We start from the raw sequence: 20,385 nt of genomic DNA on the forward strand, positions 1-20,385 counted from the left end.
GAGAATTCCATGACAACATGCTTTCACTGTCTGCCATCCCCACAACCCTGGACTCTGCAGGTATGGTTTCCAAGGTCTCAGACCCCGCAGGAACGCAGATTTAGGTCATGCCATCGGGTAAGCCATTGAGAGCAGAAGAGGTAGCAGAGGGAATTTAGAATGGATAGTGAAGGAAGGAGATGCCGAGTATCAGTCCCAGCCCTGAGACCGGCTGCAGCAGAGGCTATATTTTGTCCTAATTATGGTCCCTCTTCTAAGTCTGCCTTTAGGAGATCAATGCAACTTCATAATATCCACCCAAACTTATTATCCTTATAGTTATCATGCCTCCAATACGTTTTAAATGCCTGAATCATTGCACTAATCAACATATTGCCTTCCACCTGCACACCATCCCAGCTCACCACTGGTGAAAGTTCAACACTTGGACAGCCACCTTGAACCAAGAGCTGGTCTGCACATCATCTCCTTCGCAGTTGGGTATTGAGCCACCCAGTCCACAATCCCCATCTTAGGGCCTACTCTCTCAGACCACTCCTGGCCGTCAGCTATCACAGGGTGATTCCTCTGTGAAGCAGACATGGAGGTAGAGTAAGGAGTGTAAAAGCTTTACCGGGAAGTAAAGGAAAAGAGAGGAAGCAGGATGGGACAGGGGAAGCCTTGGGATCATGATGCAGAGCTGACGAAATCTCTGGCAGACCAACGGGGAGCTCTGGAACAAAGATTACGGGTTGGAAGAGTCACGCAGAGGGCAGAAATGGGTAAGCACTTGTCCCCCACCTTGCTCAGCCATTGGACAGGGGCTTCCCGGAGAAAGGGGCTTGACAGCTGAGGCAAACCTTGAAAGACCAAATAGCCACAGGCTGTCATGAACCATGTTCCTTGAAGCTGCACAGAGAATTTTCATGAAGGGAGATCTGAACGTGCACATCTCTCCACGTCTGCCATCCGGGCCACGTTATCCTCATGGCAGAGACGCGGCATGGGACCCCAGGTCCAACTGCACAAGCCCCTGTTTACGTCGTCTCCTAACACCCGATTGGCTGGAGCAAATCTCGTCGTGGCCCAGCCCAACGCTAAGGGGCAAAGAAGTATGCTCCGCCCACCTTGAGGCCCTGGCTAGGGAGAGTATGCTACAGGGGAATGAAGAATTGGGACCAAGAATTAGATCCACACAAGAAAAAGGCCCTTTGTAAACTGTACAGCTCTGGCCATACTTGTTACTATTACTACTTTCCTGTCAAAAGAGACCAGGTACCACAGACAATCCTCAGGAAGAACAATCACTTGACTAAAAATCAAAAATCAGATTTGGTACCCAGAAGTCAAAAATTGCAGCTTCGGGATGGGAAAGGCCAAAGCACAAAGCAACCACCACGCCGTGCTCCCAAAGCCCCTGTAGGGCAGCTCCTAGGCGGCCCGGCTGCTGGGCGCGCGTCGGCCGGTGGATCAATAGCACTTTGGGGCGCTAGTGGGGACGCCGTCTGAGTAACTCCGATCAACTGAGGAGTGCCGGCTGCCTCCCGAGTCCTCGGGGAAGCGCGCGCGCCGTCCACTTAGCGCTGGAGCCTGGCCATTCTCGGGCACTCCCCCTGCTCCCGGCGGGGCCTCGAGGCTCCTGCCTCTTCACCAGCTCCTTCTTGTGCTGCGCGCTCCTGGGACGATGGAGGCTGCGGGGCCGCCCCAGGCCAGGAGGTGCTGCCGGGAGGCCCTGGAGAAGCTCTTCCCACGCCTCTGCTTCCTCTGCTCCCTGGTGACCTATGCGCTGGTGGGTGCCGCGATCTTCTCGGCCATTGAGGGCCGCCAGGACACATTCCCAGGCTCTTTCCCTGGAGCAGATGACAGGGAGTTTGAGGAGTTCTTGGAGAAGCTCTGCAGCATCTTGAAATGCAACAGAACAGGTAGGTGGCTCACCTGGGCAGGGCGGGCCTTTTCTTCGCGGGTGGAGGCAGCCCCCAGAGAGCAGAGGGCTGCCTTGCAGGAGGCTGGGTCTGGGAGCCCTCTGCTTGTATCCTTCCCATTCCTGGGCTACCTTAGGCAAGTGACCTGGCCGGAAGGGGGCCCACAATCTCAGGCCTGCCAATCACAGGGACCCTGTGGGAAGCAGATGAGATAATGGACATGAAGCCTCTTGGAGGGCACAAGGCACTTTATATATGTCCTTATTGCATTTCATTTGTATTTAGTTACTTATTTCTACTCTATTCTGTTCCCCAACAAAGATGTATTCAACAGAGCAAGATAGAATAATAGAGAGTAAATAAATAAAAAAACAGACTCTAAAAGTCAGGGGAAGAACAGGATCCCACCCCTGGTAGCCAGGCTGCTAATGACTCAACCCGACCCTGCTGTGGGAGCAGGTCCTTTCAGCTGGGGTGACTAGAGGCTGGTTCGAGTCTCTCCTCTGTGGAGGGTCTTGCTCCTTCTCTCTGCATCTGTACCAGACAGACACACACCTACTCAGCTGACCCAGGAGATACCACCTGCCGTTGCTGCAGCTCAGACACTGTGAGCCGGTTAGAAGGGCTAGACGGTTAGGTCACGGGCTAGACGGTTAACAAGTTCAAGGCTTTCCAAACCTGGCCAAATGTCAGAATCATCCAGGGAGCTTGTCTAAAATACACATTCCCAGGCTCTTTCCCAAAACCACTTAATCAGGCTCTCCAGGGCTGGAGTGGGAATCTTATTTTTAAAAAGTTTCCCCAGAGTGATTCGGTTGCACGGAATGATATAGGAACACAGAGCTGGTCCAACCCCATTTTGTACCGATTTTTGTTGGAGGTTAAAATGCTCAATAAGTGCCAGCTAAGTGCAGACCCTGTGCTGAACGCTTGTCATGTGTCATCTCACTGAATCCTCACCCCAACCCTATGAGGTGGGTATGAATTGTTCCCCTTTTACAGATTAGGAAACTTGAGGCACTGGGAGTTATGCAACTTGCCTAAGGTCACAAACTAGAAAATGAAGCCAGGGATTCAACCCCAGGCATTTGGACGCCAGAGCCAGAGCTTTTCACCACCATGGCATGCTGCCTCCCCGATGGGGAAACTGAGGCTCAGAAAGCAGCCTCTTGTCCACGGCTACAGGAACTAGTCAGGGTCAAAGCTGGGCCTAGAATGTGGGCATCTGGACTCCCAGGTTGGTGCTCATTCAAATAAGTAGTGACTTCCTGCTGTGTGCCGGGCCCTGTGACATCCTCTTATGACTGACCGTGCCAGAGTCGGGCAGGTGGCTTCTGGCCTCCCAAAGCCCACTGGCTGCGAGGCCAAAAGAACAATTTGGGAACCTCCCTGAGAAACCAGGGCCCCAACCCTGCTCTGTTGGCCCTGGGGCGGATGTTTTGCAAGCCAAGTCTTCCCAGACATCCTCATGCAGCTGGTGCCCACAGATCCCAGTATGATCAGCAAACTCCATCAGGCTAATGACCTCCTGGAGTGGGTACGGTTGCATCCACATAACAGCTTGCATTTCATAAAAGCCTTTTTGCATTCAGTTCTCAAGAACCCAGTGAGACAGAGCAGAAGTTGTTATGCCCATTTGCCAGGTGAAAGAAACAGAGGCTCAGAAAGTTCAGAAAGCCCCCTGAGGCTGCACAGCAATTCATGGCTGAGCTCAGGCAGATCCTCATGGGGATCTCCCTCACGTGCTCGTCCTACGGGCCGTGTGGTCTCCTAGTCGCCACAGGCACTGGAGCAGGACCTAAACTGCAGAGACATTTAGGAGCAGGGCTCTGAGAGCCAAGTTTTGATATTGATGGGGCCACAAGGCAGGGGGCCTGCTGGTCTCTTGGGAAAACCCTCCCCTTCACCTGCGCTGACCTGTCTTGAAGGGTGGAACCCTCTCCCTCACTCTGGTTGTCTCTTTCTTGAGTTGAGGAAGACGGGAAACGGGATCTCAGGAAGCTGCTGCAGGAGGTGAAGCCCCACTGGTTCAGCGGCTCTGCAGACTGGTCCTTCCTGAGCTCACTCTTTTTCTGTTGCACGGTGCTCAGCACAGTGGGTAAGTCCCAGGGCAAGGGCAGGTGGGGGAGAGACCTGGGGGAGAGGGTGGGGGAAGAGGGAGGCTGGGGACACCTGTAGGGATGCTGGAATGTTCAATTCATTTAGTGCAAGAAATGGCTGTGCCAGGCCTACTGCGCGCTGGTGGGCGCTGCTCCCAGCTCAGGGATACAGCAGTGAGCAGGGCTGCTACTGGCCCACAAGGCACCTTTGTATCAGTCAGCAGAGAGCGCCCTTCCTTCAGGTGGGTGCAGCCCCATGCCCGGGCGTAGGCCCCAGTGAGCAAGGTGTGGGCTGCATTTCGGCACCTTGTTGTCCCTCGGCTGGGTGCTCTTGTACCGAGGACCTGCCTGCCCAGGTTCTTACAAGACAGAGGTGCTCAGGGCGACTAAATGTGGTCAGCGTGTGATGTGCTCAGGGTATTGTGGGAGCACAGCTGCCACAGCCTTCGGCGGGGCGGGGGGGGGGGGCGGTTCGAGGAGCAAGACTTAAGTGGTGAGCACATGTTAAAGGCTCCCTGGAGGGGATGACAGCTGTGCTGAGTCTAAGAGGGAGAGCAGGAGTCACCAGCGAGGAGGAAGGTGGGGCAGGAAGAGGCCACTCCAGACCAGGAGGACAGCAAGCGCAAAGGCCCAATATCAAAAGGAATGCCAGGCATTGTAAGGAGGTTAAGTTAGGGGTGTAGAGAGGTGAGAGAGAAGGGAGGGGCCAGACTGGGGGAGGGCCCTGCCAGCCGGGCTAAGGAGGTTGGGTTTATCTTGAGAGCGATGGGGAGCGTCCAGAGGGTTTTAATTAAGGGAAGGACATGGTAGCTCAGCATTGCAGAAGGATCATCCAGCTGCAGCCTGGAGGTGGACCCGAGAGGGTAAGATTGGCAGCAGGGAGACCATTAGGGAGGTTACTGCAAGAGTCTAGGTGAGAGATGATGATGGGCTAGTCTAAGAATATGGCCATGAGGATGGAGAAGAGGGGTGGACTGAAGGAAGATTCTAGAGGAAAATCTGCAGTGGGCGGATACAAGGGTGAGGAGGAGGAAGATGCCAAGGTCTCTAGCTTGGGTGGATGGGATCGGCAGGGTTGGGGGAGGGTGGTGAGGATGCTGGGCCCAGGGATGGAAGTGATGATTCAGGGCCAAAGTTGAGGCTCCAGTGGCATCTCCAAGTGGAGACGCCCAGCACTGCCGGAACTGTGGGTCTGGGGCTCGGGGCTCTGAGCAGGCTGGTGAGGTGGGTTTCAGAGTCACCGGCATATAGATGGCAAGTGACTCTGAGGGAATGGAGGAGAGCACTAGGGAGGGCGTGGCGTGGAGAGGGAGGACGGCATGCCAGCGCAGGACCTGCAGCACCAACATTTAGGCGGGGGAGGAGGAAGAGCTGCAGTGGGACGAGAGCTAACAGTTGTTACCCATGGAGGCCGTGCTAAGCTACCTCCTGTAATGCTCACAGGGGTCCTGTGAATTGGGTGGGGGAACCCGAGCCCAGAGAGGTGATGTCAGGGGCCAAGATCACGCAGTGAGTGGAGCTGGTGCCCACAAATAGGCCTTAAGACTCCAAGCTCAGTGTCCTTTCCCCAAACTAGGCTGCCAGCCCTGCACTTCCGTGGGGCGCTGTGGGGACCCTGGCCACTCTTCCTCAGGGAGCCCCAGGAAGGCCTTGGCTGTGCTTGGGAGACAGGGGAAGCTCAGAGCGGATGGCAGTGCCTGGAAGGGAAGGCACTGGAGAGAGAAAGGAGCTGGCCCCACTGGTTGCCTGCAGTTGCTTTATATGTGTCTCCAGCCCCCAAGCAAAGCATATTCCTTACGTGCAAGCCATTGATCCAGGGCAGTCCCTTCCAGAACCAGGAGCAGAGGGCGGTGTGTAGGGGCAGAGCTGCCCCGTGCAGTGACCATTCGCTCATTTAAAGACAGGGTCTGTGGACCCTCAAAGCCACAGACCTTTCTCTCAGTGGCCATGCAAAGAGTGGGCTCTTGGGTGACAGAGGACACTGGAACTGCGGCATGGAAATGGCCTTTGCTGGCAGCCTTCATTCATACATTCATTCAACAAATATTTATTGAACACCTACGAGTCCAACAGCAGCAGCTGCCTGGCTAACACACATGTGTTTAAGATGTACCAGGCTCCATCTGTTCTAATTTTTTTATGGTGATTAGCCCATCGAATTCTCACAACAATCCTGAGGTAGCCGCTGTTATTATTCCCACGGTCACACAGCTCATGCGTATCTGAGCTCAGGCTGTCTGGGTCTTAACCTGAAGCTCCACTGCCTCTCTCTGTACACGACCTTCCGCATGCCTAACACGGAGACTGGACTAGCTGGATGGCTCCCTGCCCTCAGGGGGACTCAGTCTAATGGAGAGGAGGGACAATGAACAGCTAAGCATGGTGGTGAGTGCTCAAGAGGAGAAGCCGGGGCTGTGGGGGTGGCTAAAACAGGATGGGGGATGGCGTTCCTGATATGTGGGGAGGAGAGGAGAGCCTTCCCCACGGAAGTGACAAGTGACGTTTGAGCTGAAAGATCAGTAGAAGTTAAGTAGGCACAGAAGGGCGAGAGACCTTTCCAGGCAGAGGACAGAGTAGGGAAAACTCTGAGGCTTAGAGGCCCCTTTGAGGAAAATACCACTGTGGCTGGAGGGCGGAGAACAGGGAGGGAGGGCAGTGGGAGACATCGCAGGAGAGTTAGGCCTCCTGGGCTGTGGCGACGGAGCTGGTCTTGCACTCCGGCACCCTGTCCCTGGGCCAGCAGCAGAGGACTCTGTAGTAAGGAAGGGCCACTAGCTTCCCTCTCCAGTGGTGCAGCAAGGTGGGCCAGGTTGGAGGCACCAAGCCAGGGCTGGCAGGAGCCTCCCCGGCTGGGAGTGGGGATCACAGGAGCGGAGGTGGTGGAGCTGCCCTCAACCACAGCTCAGGAGCCCCTGGGTCAGTGTCCCCACCAGGAGTGTGGCCCGTCGCTCAGCCCCTGCCCGTCTTGGTCAGTGAAAAGGACTCGGGGCCCTGCCTTCATTCAAGAGAGTGCCTATCCCTGGGAGGGCTGGGCCCACAAGGGTCTGTAGGGCCTCACGCCCAGCTGGGCTAAGGCAGCAGGGTATCTTGCTGAGAGACCAAAGAAACAACCCGGAGACGGCGGGCAAGACATATGGGTTTACTAGGGAGTTAGTTACAGGGAAGGTCCAGTGGCGGCCAGCTGGACAGGAGATGTGCACCCACAGCTGCCTCCTGAGAGAAGCTTGCTTAAGTGGGCAGAGGAGCAAAGGCTGCGTGCTTGCCAAGGGGGATCATCCCTGTATGACCTGCATTCCAAGGACCAGATTGCCTCCCCCCCAGGGCCTCTGTGTTCCCTCAGGCCGTGAAGGTCTTTGTGCTAATTATCCCATGAGAAAACAGCTGGGTTGGCCAAGCCCAGGACTGTTATGATCGTGAGTGCTGGCGAGGAGCCCAACCAAGGAGCCTCAAGGACACATGGTTTTTAAAGGGGCACGCCGGCTAGTGCGCCTACAGGGTCACAGAGCCCGGGCCGTGGCTGGGTGCTCACCCCACGGTCCCCTCACATTTGGGGTGGTGGTGGAGCACAGTGACCAGCTGTGGACTCTGGGGGCTGGCCACCTTGGCTCAGAGCTGTGTGACCTCCAGTGAGGGATGTAGCCCTTCTGAGCCTTGTACCCTAATCTGTAACCTCCTCCCAGACTTTCCTCTCAGAGTCAGCATGATGATCAGCCGACCACCATGTATGTAGGTGGCAGCCAGGAGGCCTTCAGCTGCAACGAATGGAAAACCCAACCCAACTGGCTTAAACTGCAAGGAAAATGTGTCACCTCCCAAGTGTGTGCAGCTCAGCTGTGGCATTGAGCATCAGATTCTATCCGTCCTGCTCAGCAGATCACAAGATGGCCACCAAGGTCTATTCCCTATTGGACATAATTACATGTCATAGAGAAAGGGCTGGCCATCATAATCAGCAAGGAAACTTTTCCTAGAAGCCTCCCTCCCCGGAGCCGGTCACTGGCAAGGGTATTGGATTACCAATCGGATCTACCCCTGAATCAGGTGGGGGAGCAGTGGCATTCCAGGGAAAAATGGCAGAATGGCTGCTGGGTGGACAACCAGTGTCTGCTGCAACTTGATTATAAATGGGCTCAGGCTTGAGCCCAAGAGCGACCCCATGTGGTTTCCTTCGGAACCGGTCTCATTCACCTGAATGCTGATAGAGGCGGGACAGGTAATGGGCAGAAACAATAACAGTAACAGCTGCACTATTGAGCACTTACCAGTGCCAGGCATGGTGTCAACGTGCTTTATATGCCTTATCTTATTTAATTCTCATGACAACCCTACCAAGTAGGTGCTGTGACTGTCCCATTTGGTGGTGAGCTAAGGCTCTGACAGGGAAGTCATTGCCAGTGAGGCAGAGGCAGGGCACAGCTGGCCTTTTCAGGGGAGCTCAGAGCTAGAGGGAACAGTTACAGGGGAGCAGCCCCTACAAGGAAGATGCTGGAGATGAGCAAAGAGGCTGAGAGTATGGGGTTCAGTTTGTTTGTTTTTCCTGAAGAACTTCAGGGGATTGATCTCATGCAGTATATCTCAACCTCAGCACGATTAGCATCTTGGACTAGATGATTCTCTGCTGTGGGGGGCTGTCCTGTGCACTGTAGGATGTTTAGCAGCATCCCTGGCCTCTACTCATCAGACGAACCCACCTCTTTTCCCGCTGTCCCCACCAGTTGCAACAATGTCTCTAGACACAGTCCCTTGGGGGGCAAAATTGCCCGCTGTTGAGAACCACTGGTCTAATGCAATGGTTATCAAAGTGTGGTTCCTGGACCAGTAGCATAAGCACCACCTGAGAACTTGTTAGAAATGCAGATTAATTCTCAGGTCCCATCCTAGACCAGAAACTATGGACGTGGGCCTAGCAATCTGTTTTAACAAGTTCTCCAGGTGAGTCTGATGCACAGTAAATTCGAGAAGCCCTGACCTGATGCAAGCGTTCTCAGCCCTGGCTACACATTAGAATCACCTGGGTATCTTTTACACGCTCCCATGCCTGGACCCTACCCCACACCAATCAAGTCAGAATCTCTAGGGACCAGCCCAGGCATCAGTCTTTTTCAGATCCTTCCAGGTGATTCTAATGGGAGTCCAGGCTGCAAACCACTGATCTAATGGAAATGCATTAGCTTGGTTTGAATCCCCAGAAAGCAAAGCTACTACCCACACTACAAGTCAATTAGGACATCATGCCATCCAGTAATTACCACTGGAAGAGGATTCGGGGGAAGGTTCTGCGCTGCCCGTAATCAATAATGGTGTTGGAAGGTCGTGCTGGTAATACTGCTTCCTGCCCTGCATCTCTGGGTCACCTGAAATGCACTTGGCCTTGATGCTGAGAAAGGGGCACCTGGTAGCTAGGCGTGAGGCTGGTCAGTCCCCAGTGATTCTCGTTTGGGTCAGCCCCCCTGGATTGGAAAGTAAAGTGCATGGGCTCGGAAATACTCCCTGGCTAAGTGGAGTGGACTGATGGCATTGGAATATATGAATGCGTTATAAGAAATGATATGATTTTCCATCATGCTTTTCAGCATTCAGTAATTAGGGTAGTTAATACATTCTCTTCCTGGGGGCTGTGTGCTAAGACTTGCTTCCTTGATGCATTTTCTGGAATGTGGCATATCTTCTGGATTGCAAACATATCCCACCCAGAGGCAGCCCAAAGACTTTGTTTATAATCCACTAAACCACCTTTGCCAAGGAGAGCAGTGGGGCGCATGTGCATGGGGGAAGGTCTTTGGGTGAAGGATGCATACCCTTGTCAGCTGTGGGCTGTACGACCCTGGACAGGTCACCTGATTTCCCTGTTCCTTGTCCATTAAATGCTTGGTAATAATGGTGGTTGCTAGCATTAGGGATTTTGCTATGCAGAGAATTTTGACTCTAAAAGGCGCTTTATAAATCCTGTAAGAAATGTGACATTCTTTTCTTTAAATAAAGTAGATCTGACTCTGGGACCCCATCCTGGAGGCTGAGGGGTTACTACTCAGGAGCCTCTCCTGACTTTTCTAGGGGTGCATGAGAACTGGGGCACTCATGGACTGTCTGGAAAAAGGGAGGCCCCCTGTCTATGGGCCCTCATGGCTGCTGCCGATATCCCTAAAGGCTGATGGCTCTGGGGGGCCCATGACAAGCGTGGGCAAGGGCATCTTTGCTGACGCCTGGGGCCTGGACTCCTCTGGGGCTCCACAGCCAGGCCTCTCTGAGCTCCTGCCCCTCCAGGAGAGGCTCCCGGTGCCCTCCTTCCTCCTCTTCCTGGCTCCGGAGAATCTCTCTGCACACTCCTCCCTGGCTAGGGCGGCCACCTCCTGGTGTGCACAGGACTGACAGTTTTAGCACTGAAAGTTCCATGTCCTGGGAAACCCTCAGTCTTGGGCAAACTGGGCACTTGGTCACCGTATTCATGACCGCATCCACCTCTGTCCCCCTGCCCTCCCTCGCCCTTAGATCCTGCCCCCACCACGATCTCCTCAGTGATTCTGAACTTTCACTGAAGCCTGAAGGAGAAAATGTCCTGAGGCCACTTCCACATCCTCCTCTCCCTGAGGGAAGGGCCGGAGTTGCTGGAGAATTTCGGGAGACAGGAAAGGGAAATAGAGGCAATCGAAACCCCTGGGCGCTCTCTCAGAAAGTCCTGCCGCCACAGAACAAACCTGGGTTTCTGATGGGAGGTTTAGCCAATGCAGCCTCCACTCCTGGCCCCTGGAGCATGCCCCTGTTGGGTCCTGGCCACATCCTGCTGGAATGGAGGAGAACAGAACTCAAGGCTTTGCTTCCCTCTCTACTAGGAGCTCCTTGAGGGCATGGTCTCTGCCTATTCCTCGTCGTACCCCAAACCCTGCCCACAAGAGCCTGGCATAAAGTAGGTGCTCAATAAATGCAGAATGCAGGGTGGGTGCCTTTGTTCTAATTGCTTATAGACCAGTCTGCTCTTTTATGTCCTGTTATTGATCTCCTGTTACACTCACCAGTGTAGCTACTTGACTTATTATCTGCCTCCCCACTAAACCGGAAGCTCAATGAGGTTGGAGCCTGTATCGCTTTGCTCACCACTGGGTCCCGAGCACACTCAATATGCTCATAGGTCAGCCCTCCATATCCACAGTTTTGCATCAGCAGACTCAACCAACTGTGGATGGAAAGGCCTATGATGGCTGCATCTGTACTGAACACGTACAGACTTTTTTTCCTTGTCTTTATTCCCTATACAGTACAGTATAACAATGAGTTAGATAGCATTTACATTGTCTTAGGTATTACAAGTAATCTAGAGATGATTTAAAGTGTATGGGAGGATGTGTGTAAGTTATATGCAAATACAATGCCATTTTATATAAGGGACTTGAGTATCCCCGGATTTTGGCATCCTCGAGGGGTCCTAGAACCAATCCCACGTGGATACCAAGGGATGACTGTATAATGTGAATGCACATACAGAGTTAGCAGCCTCTGCCATCAAATGGCGCCTCATGGAACCAGCCAGGGTGGTGTGGAGTGCTCTTCCTCAGATGCAAACTGATGAGACCCATCGAGGGCCACAGCCCTTTCCCAGGCCCCTGGTGAGGGTGGACAGCCTGACTGCTTGCATGTTCCCGAAGGGCAGAGCCTGAGGCCACGGTTTGCCACAGGAGCTGCAGTCCTGGAGGAGGTTGGGGCTTAGACAGCCTAGGAATTGCCTTCAAATTAATTTACATAATTGAGCTGGGATTTTCTATATTAATCATCCTTTATGACATCAAAAATTAAACACACATTAAATACAAAAGCTTTTCTCTCTGTCTGTTGAAGTCACTGAAGATTTCCCACTCCAGAAGATCCAACTACCACGCTGTGGAGTTTCACATCTCTCTGCTCCTGTCCCTCTGTCCACAAAGGGTGGGGGGTGGGGCCCCTGAAGAGCATGGAGGCCTCAGCCCACCCCCACCATTTGCTCGGCTGACCTGTTCTCACTGGTTGGAGGGTTCTGCCCCCTTGGTGCTCCTGACCTGATGGAGATGAGAGCCCTGGTTAGGGAGCTGGATGACCCTGGGGGTTTGACTCCCAACTCCACTCTATCGCATGTGTGCTCTTGGCCAAGTTGCTTCTGAGCCTCAGTTTCCCCATCTGTGAATGGGGATAACAACTCTTACCTATGAAGGTTGGTTGACACCCAGCCCACAGTGAGTGCCCCACGGGCAGCAATTATTAGCTCCTGAGGGTGAGGACAGTGACATTTATCAGTTACCCCCATGTGTCAGGCACTGGTCCCATGTAATCCTTCCAGCTAGTCAATATGCAAGGCAGGGACGGTCATCCCTGTCATACAGATAAGAAACCTGAAAACATGAGCAGTCAAGGAACTTTCTAGTAAAGGGCAGATCTGGGATTGGAACTGAGGTGGGTAAGATTCTAGATGGTGGGGTCCTAACCACCTCCCTATCATTTGTGAACTTGTTTGTCTAATCCACTAAACTACGATGGCTCTGAGAACAGCAATTGTTTTTTATTCATCTTCCATCTTTCAATTGTCCCTAATACTATGCACACTGCTGTACACACCGTTGGCACACAACAATTGCCTATTGTATAGAAACAAGTAAACCGAGAGGCCCAAACGTACCAGAGAGGACGGGGTGGCTTCTTAAAAATGAGCGCCTTCGTGGAGGATGAGGGAGGCTATGGGTATGATTGCAAAGCTGCCCATGCCCTCTCCCTGTGCTCATCCTGTCCTTCCAGGTGAGCTGAGCCCATCCTCACCGGGATGCTCAGAAACAGCCACGGCAAAATGAAGGGCAATCAGCTCACTCCCAAACATGCTTACCCCCTGCCAAGGATATTTTGGGTCAAAGATCTGGACATGAGTTGTTCTTTATCCTAAAGAGAAGCTGGGTGTCACCCCCTGCTCCCCCACCAAAGCAGGCCAAACGCCAGACAAGTGGATGAATGTTTTAAGATGAATATTTTCAAACACATTGTGTAAAATGTCATGTCAAGGAGAGGAAATGGCAGAAGATCTCTTTAAAGCTTTTTTTGGGGAGGGAGACAAGCAGACAACAATCCCGGGCTCTGTCTTCTTTTTCAGGTTACGGCCATATCTACCCCATCACTAGGCTCGGCAAGTACTTGTTCATGCTCTATGCCCTCTTCGGCATCCCCCTGATGTTCCTGGTCCTCACGGACACAGGCGACATCCTGGCAACCATCTTCTCCACGTCTTACAATCGGTTCCGAAAACTCGCGTTCCTCCCCACTCCCCGTCGCACGTGGTGCTCCCGACTGCTCTGCAGGAGAAGGCCTGACGCCAAACCAGCGGATGAAGCTATCCCAAGGATCATCATCAGTGCTCAAGAGCCTTCGGGCCCCAAACCTGGCGGGTGTCCCTCAGCCCCAAGCGTCAACATGGAGCTGTTTGAGAGACTTCTTGCACGAGAGAAACAGAACACACTGCTGCTGCCCCGGCTGGCCGTGGAGAGGAGCAACTCGTGTCCCGAGCTGGCGTCCAGGAGACTCTCATACTCCATCATCAGCAACCTGGACGAGGTGGGGCAGCAGGTGGAGAGGTTGGATGTCCCCCTCCCCGTCATTGTCCTCATTGTTTTCCTTTATATTTCCTGTGCAGCCGCCATCCTCCCCATCTGGGAGAAGCAGCTGGACTTCGAGAATGCCTTCTATTTCTGCTTTGTCACTCTGACCACCATTGGGTTTGGGGATACCGTTTTAGAGCACCCTCACTTCTTCTTGTTCTTCTCCATTTATATCATCATTGGAATGGAGATTGTGTGCATCGCTTTCAAGTTGGTGCAAAACAGGTTGATTCACGTCTACAAAAATTTCATGGTGTTCTTTGCAAACGGGAAGTTTTAACACCCTGTTAAAAAGTGAAGGCTCCACCGTCTCTTGTGTGACAGACTCTGGCCGAGATGGTTTCCTCGCCTTGTCTTTTGGGGCAGTGTAGTTAGAACTGATGGCACTGCAGCCTGTCACCTGAGACCTTGGGGCTTGGAGGCAAATCCTGCATGAGGGCTGATTTCAGTCTTGAGGGCCTGAAGAAGTGTGGTCAGTGCCCTTCGTATCAGGACATTAGACAAAAACTATCACCATCCTCCAAAATCCAATTAATTGCCCTGTCTTCATTTTCCAAAAGCCCCATCTTATGTAGATGAAACCAGTTTGCAGATGTCACTGGTTTTCTTGTGATGTGAGAAAAAATTACCTTTGTTCCTGCAATTTATACTGTCTGCTAAATTAAAATCTTCTTGGGCTGCTCCCTGATTACTCTTGATGAAACAGAGCTAGTCTGAGCAACCTCTTTTCTTGAATGACTGCATGAATGCGTGCAAGATTAGCCCGATCCCAGCCCTTGTAAAATACCCTGATGCCACTGAGTGGAATTGTCACCTGTGTTCACAGGGGCCTGGGATATTTCGACTGCCGGATTCGGTGTACATCAGTTTTCTCACTAACTGGCACATGATTGGCACCTCTTGAATGGGTTGACATGGGAAAGCGTTGATGCTTAAGTGACTGGATTGGTACATGAAAGCATCAGCACTCATTCGGTGGATACACTCCTGAGCTGTTCATGAAGGGTTGGCATGTGAATGGGCTGGTCTGTGTGGCAGATGCTGTAGGTGTCCACCCCTATGCCCTGGTACTCCAGCTCCCTTTGCCTGAGGACTGTCTCTGGCCACTAAAGCATGGGCATGTGCAGGGCAGGCTAGAAGTACTAAGGAGTTAACACTCCTGGGAGCAGCCTTCAACCGATGACTGATGGGAGTGGGTGGACGTATAGTGCTCAGCTTCTCGCTCCTCCCGTGGGATAACTCTGGCCCATGTTCAACACTGTTTCCCAGAGTTCCCCAGCAGAATCGCGCCTCAGTTGTTCATGAGCACACCCGTATTGACCTCCTTCATCCCCCTGTCGCATTTCTCCACTGCTCTTGAGATCACCTCCAAATAAGCCACTTGCACACAAATCCTTGTTCAGAGTCACCCCTGGGGACCCCAGCCTGGGAGAGGATGTGATGAGTCAGTGGATAAACTGGTTGGCACATACATGGAGTAGTACAAGAGACTTACTATTTCCCTGGTCAGTTATGAGAAACGTCTTATTTGAGAGAATCAAAGTTTCTTGAGCGTTTCTTTGAGAAAATCTTGGAAAAATCAACTTGTGTCCTGCAATTAGCGAAATTAGTCAGTTCCTGGGTAAATGGTGAATATTACTCCAGGGTATAGAACAAAAATTGCAGGAACCAATGAAAAGTGCCAGGAGGTTTCAGTTCAAAACAAAGGAAGCACCTATCATTTGAGGCTTCTCTGTTCTGTCAGAGATTCTGGGCAGTGCTGAGGGCCAGCTCTCAGAGGGATCCCAGGTCTTCCTTTCTGGATCTTTCCTCTTCTTCTGCACAACTATCAGGTTTTCTGCTCCTTCAGCTCTTTAAGACCTGCCTCAGGAAATGGGATTGACAAGGTCTGAGCAAGAACCACTGAAAGACACGAAGCACCAAAAGTGGGATTTCAGGCAGCAGCCACTGGGACAGGGGGGTTTGTGGAGTTTCTTGACATCCCCGAAGTCACAGTAGCCCAGCTTAGGTCAGCAGAGCCCCTCAAACCCAAGGGTGATTGAGACTGGCCACTCAGTGTGAGCACGTGATATGGTTGAAGCATTATTCGAAGTTCAGTTCAACAAACATCCATTGAGTGCTTGCTGTTTTCCAGGCTCAAAGACAATTCTAAACATGAGTCAGGTACATCCCCAGAAACGTGGGGGTAATTACGGGCGGTACTGACTCTCTTAGCCATTCCCTTCTTGAGGCAGTAGAAAGTCCTGTTCAAATGCAAACACGGAGTTTGTCAGGGATACATATTATGCAAATTAAAGGTCACAATCATTTGCTTATTTCATTTGCTAGTGGGTATTCTTCTGTGGTTCTGAGGAAATGGCCCAGCATGCCTTCCCGCTCCTCGTTTCTTGCCCTTCTGCCGCCTGCACCCCATATTCCATCCACCTTGGGCTACTTACTCCCGCATCCCTGTGCAGGAATGTGAATTCATTCCTCCAACTCCTTGCTTCATTGTTCTCAAGACTCTACACTGACACCTGAGGGGCCTCAAAGAATTCATGTGGATTCTTTTTCATGTGGATTCTCGAGTTCATGGAACTTGAGATCCATAAGTCATTGGTTTGGGGTGCCACCTGTGCACTGGGTTTCTAAAAGGTCCTCGGTGATCCCAATGTGTGGTCAGAGTTGAGAACCATGCACCAGCTGCTCTGTCAGCCTGAATGCCCTTCTTCCTTCTGGGACTGATGAAAGACTCATCTTCATGGCTCAGCCCACGTCACCCTGACTCCTGGGTAGTGTCCCCTGACCCCCAGAAGTGGTCACTCTGGTCTCCTCCACGGTCCCACTGCATCCACTGTAACCCTTTCCTCTGTTACAGGATTGTAACCAGGTTGTCTCCAAACTGAGCTGCCCAGATAAAATGATCGCGTCTTTCTTCATCTTCACTGTTCTCTCTCCCTTTTGATCCTCCCATCCTTGCTCCGCAGCATCTGCCACATAGGGGAGAACTCTGGGTAGAACTTAGGTGCACGCAGATGCCAAGGGGAGCAGCCACCACTAACTGCACACGTACTGTGTGCCGGGCCTTGAGCTGAATCCTTTGTGGTACCATCTCATCACAGGCTCCCTGCAGCGCTGAGAGACCTGTCCCCATTTACAGGGGAGGAAACTGGGGCCAAGTCACTAGCTCACGGACTCACTGCTAGGACGTGATGGAGCCAGGGTTCACACCCAGGTCTAGTTTGACCCTAAGTCAGTGGTTCTCAGTGGACCACCAGCATCCCCTGGGAACTTGTTGGAAATGCAGGTTCTCAGGCTCCAGCCAAGACCTATTGAATCAAAATGCTGGAAGGTGAGCCCAGCAACGCTTTAACAAGCCCTCTAGGTGGTTCCAATGTTTGATTCAGAATGTTCGATTCTCAGGCTTGAAAACCACTGCTCTCGCTGCTCATTCACAGCCTCCCTGATAGCCACCAGTCTGTGGGGACAGTTGCCTGGAGAAGGCATGAGGTCCCCGCTCCTGGACAGAGGAAGGGGTACTGAGGGGTAGGACGCTCTGGCCAGGGACGCCTCCTGTAGACTGGAATTGACCCTGTCTCAAGAAGAGCTAAAACTCTGTCTTCTCCAAACTCAGCGTTTCTCTCCGTGATGGGAGGAGGCTGCTTCCTGCCTGCCAGGCCTCACCTGGGGGCTCACGATTAAACTCCCGACAGGACTAGGCTCTATGAGAGGGGCTTCTGGGGGCTCAGCTTGGCTAGAGTCTGCTTGGGGAATGAGAGGGCCTGGAAGTGGCCCAGAAGCTTCTGTACTGTGGAGGCGGAGGGGAGTATGTACTGCATCTCGCACTCGCGGTGCCGAAACGCCCTGCCCCGTGCACAGCTCGTCTCTGGCCTCCCAGTACCTGGACCAAAGGCTTTGGTGGGAGGCGCTGACCCAGCGGCTGTGGAGTTCCTCCTGTCCAATTGTCCACCAGCCTGGCACGTGGTATATAGTCCCCCCTCCTTTTTTTTTTTAACAAAAGAAGAAACTGAAGTTCATCTGAAGTTCATGGTCCTTAAGCGATTCGCTGTAGACGACACAGTCAGCGAGATGGGGGCGGAGGGAGGTCAAGGATGAAGGGGCAGCTCCCGGAGGCTCAATCCCCGCGGACCCGGGGGCTGTGAGAGCGGGCGCTGTCAAGGGAGGGGCAGCCGGTCTCTGCCGGCGCTGCCAGGCGGTGTCGGGACTAGAGCTCGTGGGGTCGGGGAGCTGATGGAGGAATCGCACCGGCCGGGACACTGGGATGGTGTCGGGCGGCCAGGCTGCCCCGGGCAGGCCGGACCGCGCTTCCCCGAGCGGCCACCAGGTGGCGCCACCAGACCGCGGGGGCCCCGCGCTCCGGGCCCGGCAGGTGGCGCGTCCTCTGCTCTGCGTCTGGCCGCTCCGACCCCAGCGCCTCCGAGGAAGGGGCCTCTGGGAGCGGATGTCTCCAGCCGTGGTCCTCCGGCAAGAGAGGCATCAGACCACGGGCATCCTCCGTGAGCCTGCGAGAGGGGACCTCTCGGACTTCTGTCCTCCCCGCGGTCCCCGAGGAGGAGGCTCCTCGGACCTCCCTTCCCCGCTGTGGACACGGGGGAAGCGGCACCTCGGACCCACGTCCTTGGAGCAGCCCTATCGAGGGGACGCTTTGGACTCTTGTCCTCATCATGGCCCCCAAGAGGGGGCGCTTCGGACCTCTGTCCCCTGTCCCTCAAGTCTCGTCGTGCCAAGCCCCTGTCAGTGCCTGAAATGTTACTCTTGAGCCACTTGACAGGTGGTGTCCTGTCAATAGTTCCACCCCATTGGCTCCCCTTCACCCTGGGCCTTCCGTTTCTGATCCATCAGCCTCACTCCGGAGAGCAGGGCTTTTGGGCAGAAGGTCTGGAGCTTGAAAGACAGACACGTGGTGGTTTCCACAATGTATGTATGCCCTGTCCCACCTGGAATCTGCTGGGTTGGAGGCTCTGAAAGTGTCACCCAAAATGGCTGTGTTGTTGGGTCTGTGGTTCTGCTTTCTGTTTCTAGCTCTGCTACCTACCGGGTGATTCTCACCTGGTGGGGTTGAGAACCAGGGTCTTAAGGGGGAGGACCAGGAACAGGCAAGCTCTGACAGGAAGGGGCTTGGGGAGGCCCTAGGGACAGAGATGCTGGGAGTCAGATGACCTGGCCTGCTCTGCTGAGTGACCCAGACAAGTGGAGGCCTGTTTCTGGGTCTCTCCAGAGAGGAGAGGGTTGGCCTGGGCAGCCCCTGTGGTCCTGCTGACCCCCACGGTTTGAGTAGCTGCTGCTTTGAAGGGTGGGAAGTACAGGTAACCTGGTCCCCTAGGACACTGGTGTGTGGGCTGCTGGGTGCATTGCTCTGACCCGGCCTCAGCTTCCGAGGTTGCCTGGCAAAGGGGAAGAAGGGAAGGAAACCAGCGTTTAATGAGCAACTAGTATGTGCCAGGCTCTCTGCCCACGTTACATGTTTAACCTTTCTAGCTGCATCCTCATGGTTCACGGTGATACACCCCTGGCCCTGGCATGGTGCTGTTGCATAGTAGGTTCTCGGTAAACATCTAATGCGTGAATAAATCCCTATTATTAGTCTACGGAGAAGATAAATGTTGGTGCTTGGGTCAGAGCTTTTGCCCCTGAATGCTTGTGCCAGGCCACTGGGGTGGGCCCTGCTCAGAACTGCCAGAACCTTCCCAAACACTGCCCCCTCCCCAATTTGTGTGGGCCAGGCCAAACCCCAGAAGGTGGGGTGCTGGAAGCAAAGGATCAGAGACTTCCACTGAAGTGTGTGTCAAGGGCAGAGGTGATTTACCTGGAAGCTGGCGAAGCATAAGTTCAGGGTCTCTAGCTCACCTGGGACCTCCCACGGCCAGGAGAAGCTATGACAGTGTGGTCACACAGTTGTATGTCTTTGTATTTGTCAGCAATGTAATTTGTTGTTATTTTTTCTCATTCTAAATAAATATTAATGTTCACACCTAGTTTTAAATGGGTAATTTTGTATTTTTTTCTTAAAGGGGGCCCCTTAAGTTGAATAGGCACCCACAAAACCTGATCCCCCCCAAGGGATGCTAAACAAAAGGAAATGCTGTCCAGAGGGGCAGCCCCTTAAGCCAGCCTCCTGCTGACTTTTCCAACGTCCTCCCCAGACAGAGGTACAGCTATGCTTCCATCAGGCACCAGATCCCCTCCTGCCACATCAGCCTCTGCACACACACTGAATAACCTTAGGCTGGAGTGACAAACAAGCATGATCCATGCCCTGGTTTCTCCCAGGTGCTAGGACCACCCCCGGTCCAGAGATGCCCAGAAAGGTGACCGACAGAAAGGGTAAAGAGCAAGGCAATCGGATGCCAGCCCAGAAACTTCCCCCGGAGCACTCCTCAATGTGCTGACCAGGATGTGGCGGTGTGGCTTAGTGGTTAAGGCCTTTGCCTGTGGAGACAGGCTGCCTGGCTAGCCTCGAATTTTGGCAGGTTTCTTTACCTGTCAACTCGACATCAAAATAGTACCTACCTCAAAGGGTTGTTGTGAGGATCAAACAAGATAATCCGTGGGAAGTGCTGGACCCAGTGCCCAGCTTTGTAAACTCTTAAAAAAATCCTAGCTGTTCCCATTACCAGGATTAGGAGGCAAAAAATGGCACTTTTCAGCTTTCTCCAGCACCCTCTCTCTGCCTGTGATTGGGGGGAGGGGTGGATGGCGAGGTAAGAGACCCGGACCTGGTGTATTCAGCATCAGCTTACAGGACACTCTCAACGAGCCCCCTGCCGATTCTGAGGTGGT

At 53.3% G+C, this 20,385-nt stretch overlaps 1 protein-coding gene across 1 annotated transcript; it reads left to right on the forward strand.

The window, feature by feature from the left end:
• The first annotated feature begins 1,663 nt into the window (after nucleotides 1-1,663).
• KCNK18 (potassium two pore domain channel subfamily K member 18) lies at nucleotides 1,664-13,903 on the forward strand. The gene is given in 3 exon segments (XM_004428113.3): nucleotides 1,664-1,901; nucleotides 3,871-3,999; nucleotides 13,104-13,903. Coding segments are annotated over 3 exon segments (1,167 nt in total).
• The last annotated feature ends 6,482 nt before the right edge of the window (nucleotides 13,904-20,385 follow it).

The sequence above is a fragment of the Ceratotherium simum genome, chromosome 6 (assembly GCF_057802395.1).
Source record: "Ceratotherium simum simum isolate JZ-2026a chromosome 6, ASM5780239v1, whole genome shotgun sequence".
Classification (NCBI taxonomy): Eukaryota; Metazoa; Chordata; class Mammalia; order Perissodactyla; family Rhinocerotidae; genus Ceratotherium; species Ceratotherium simum.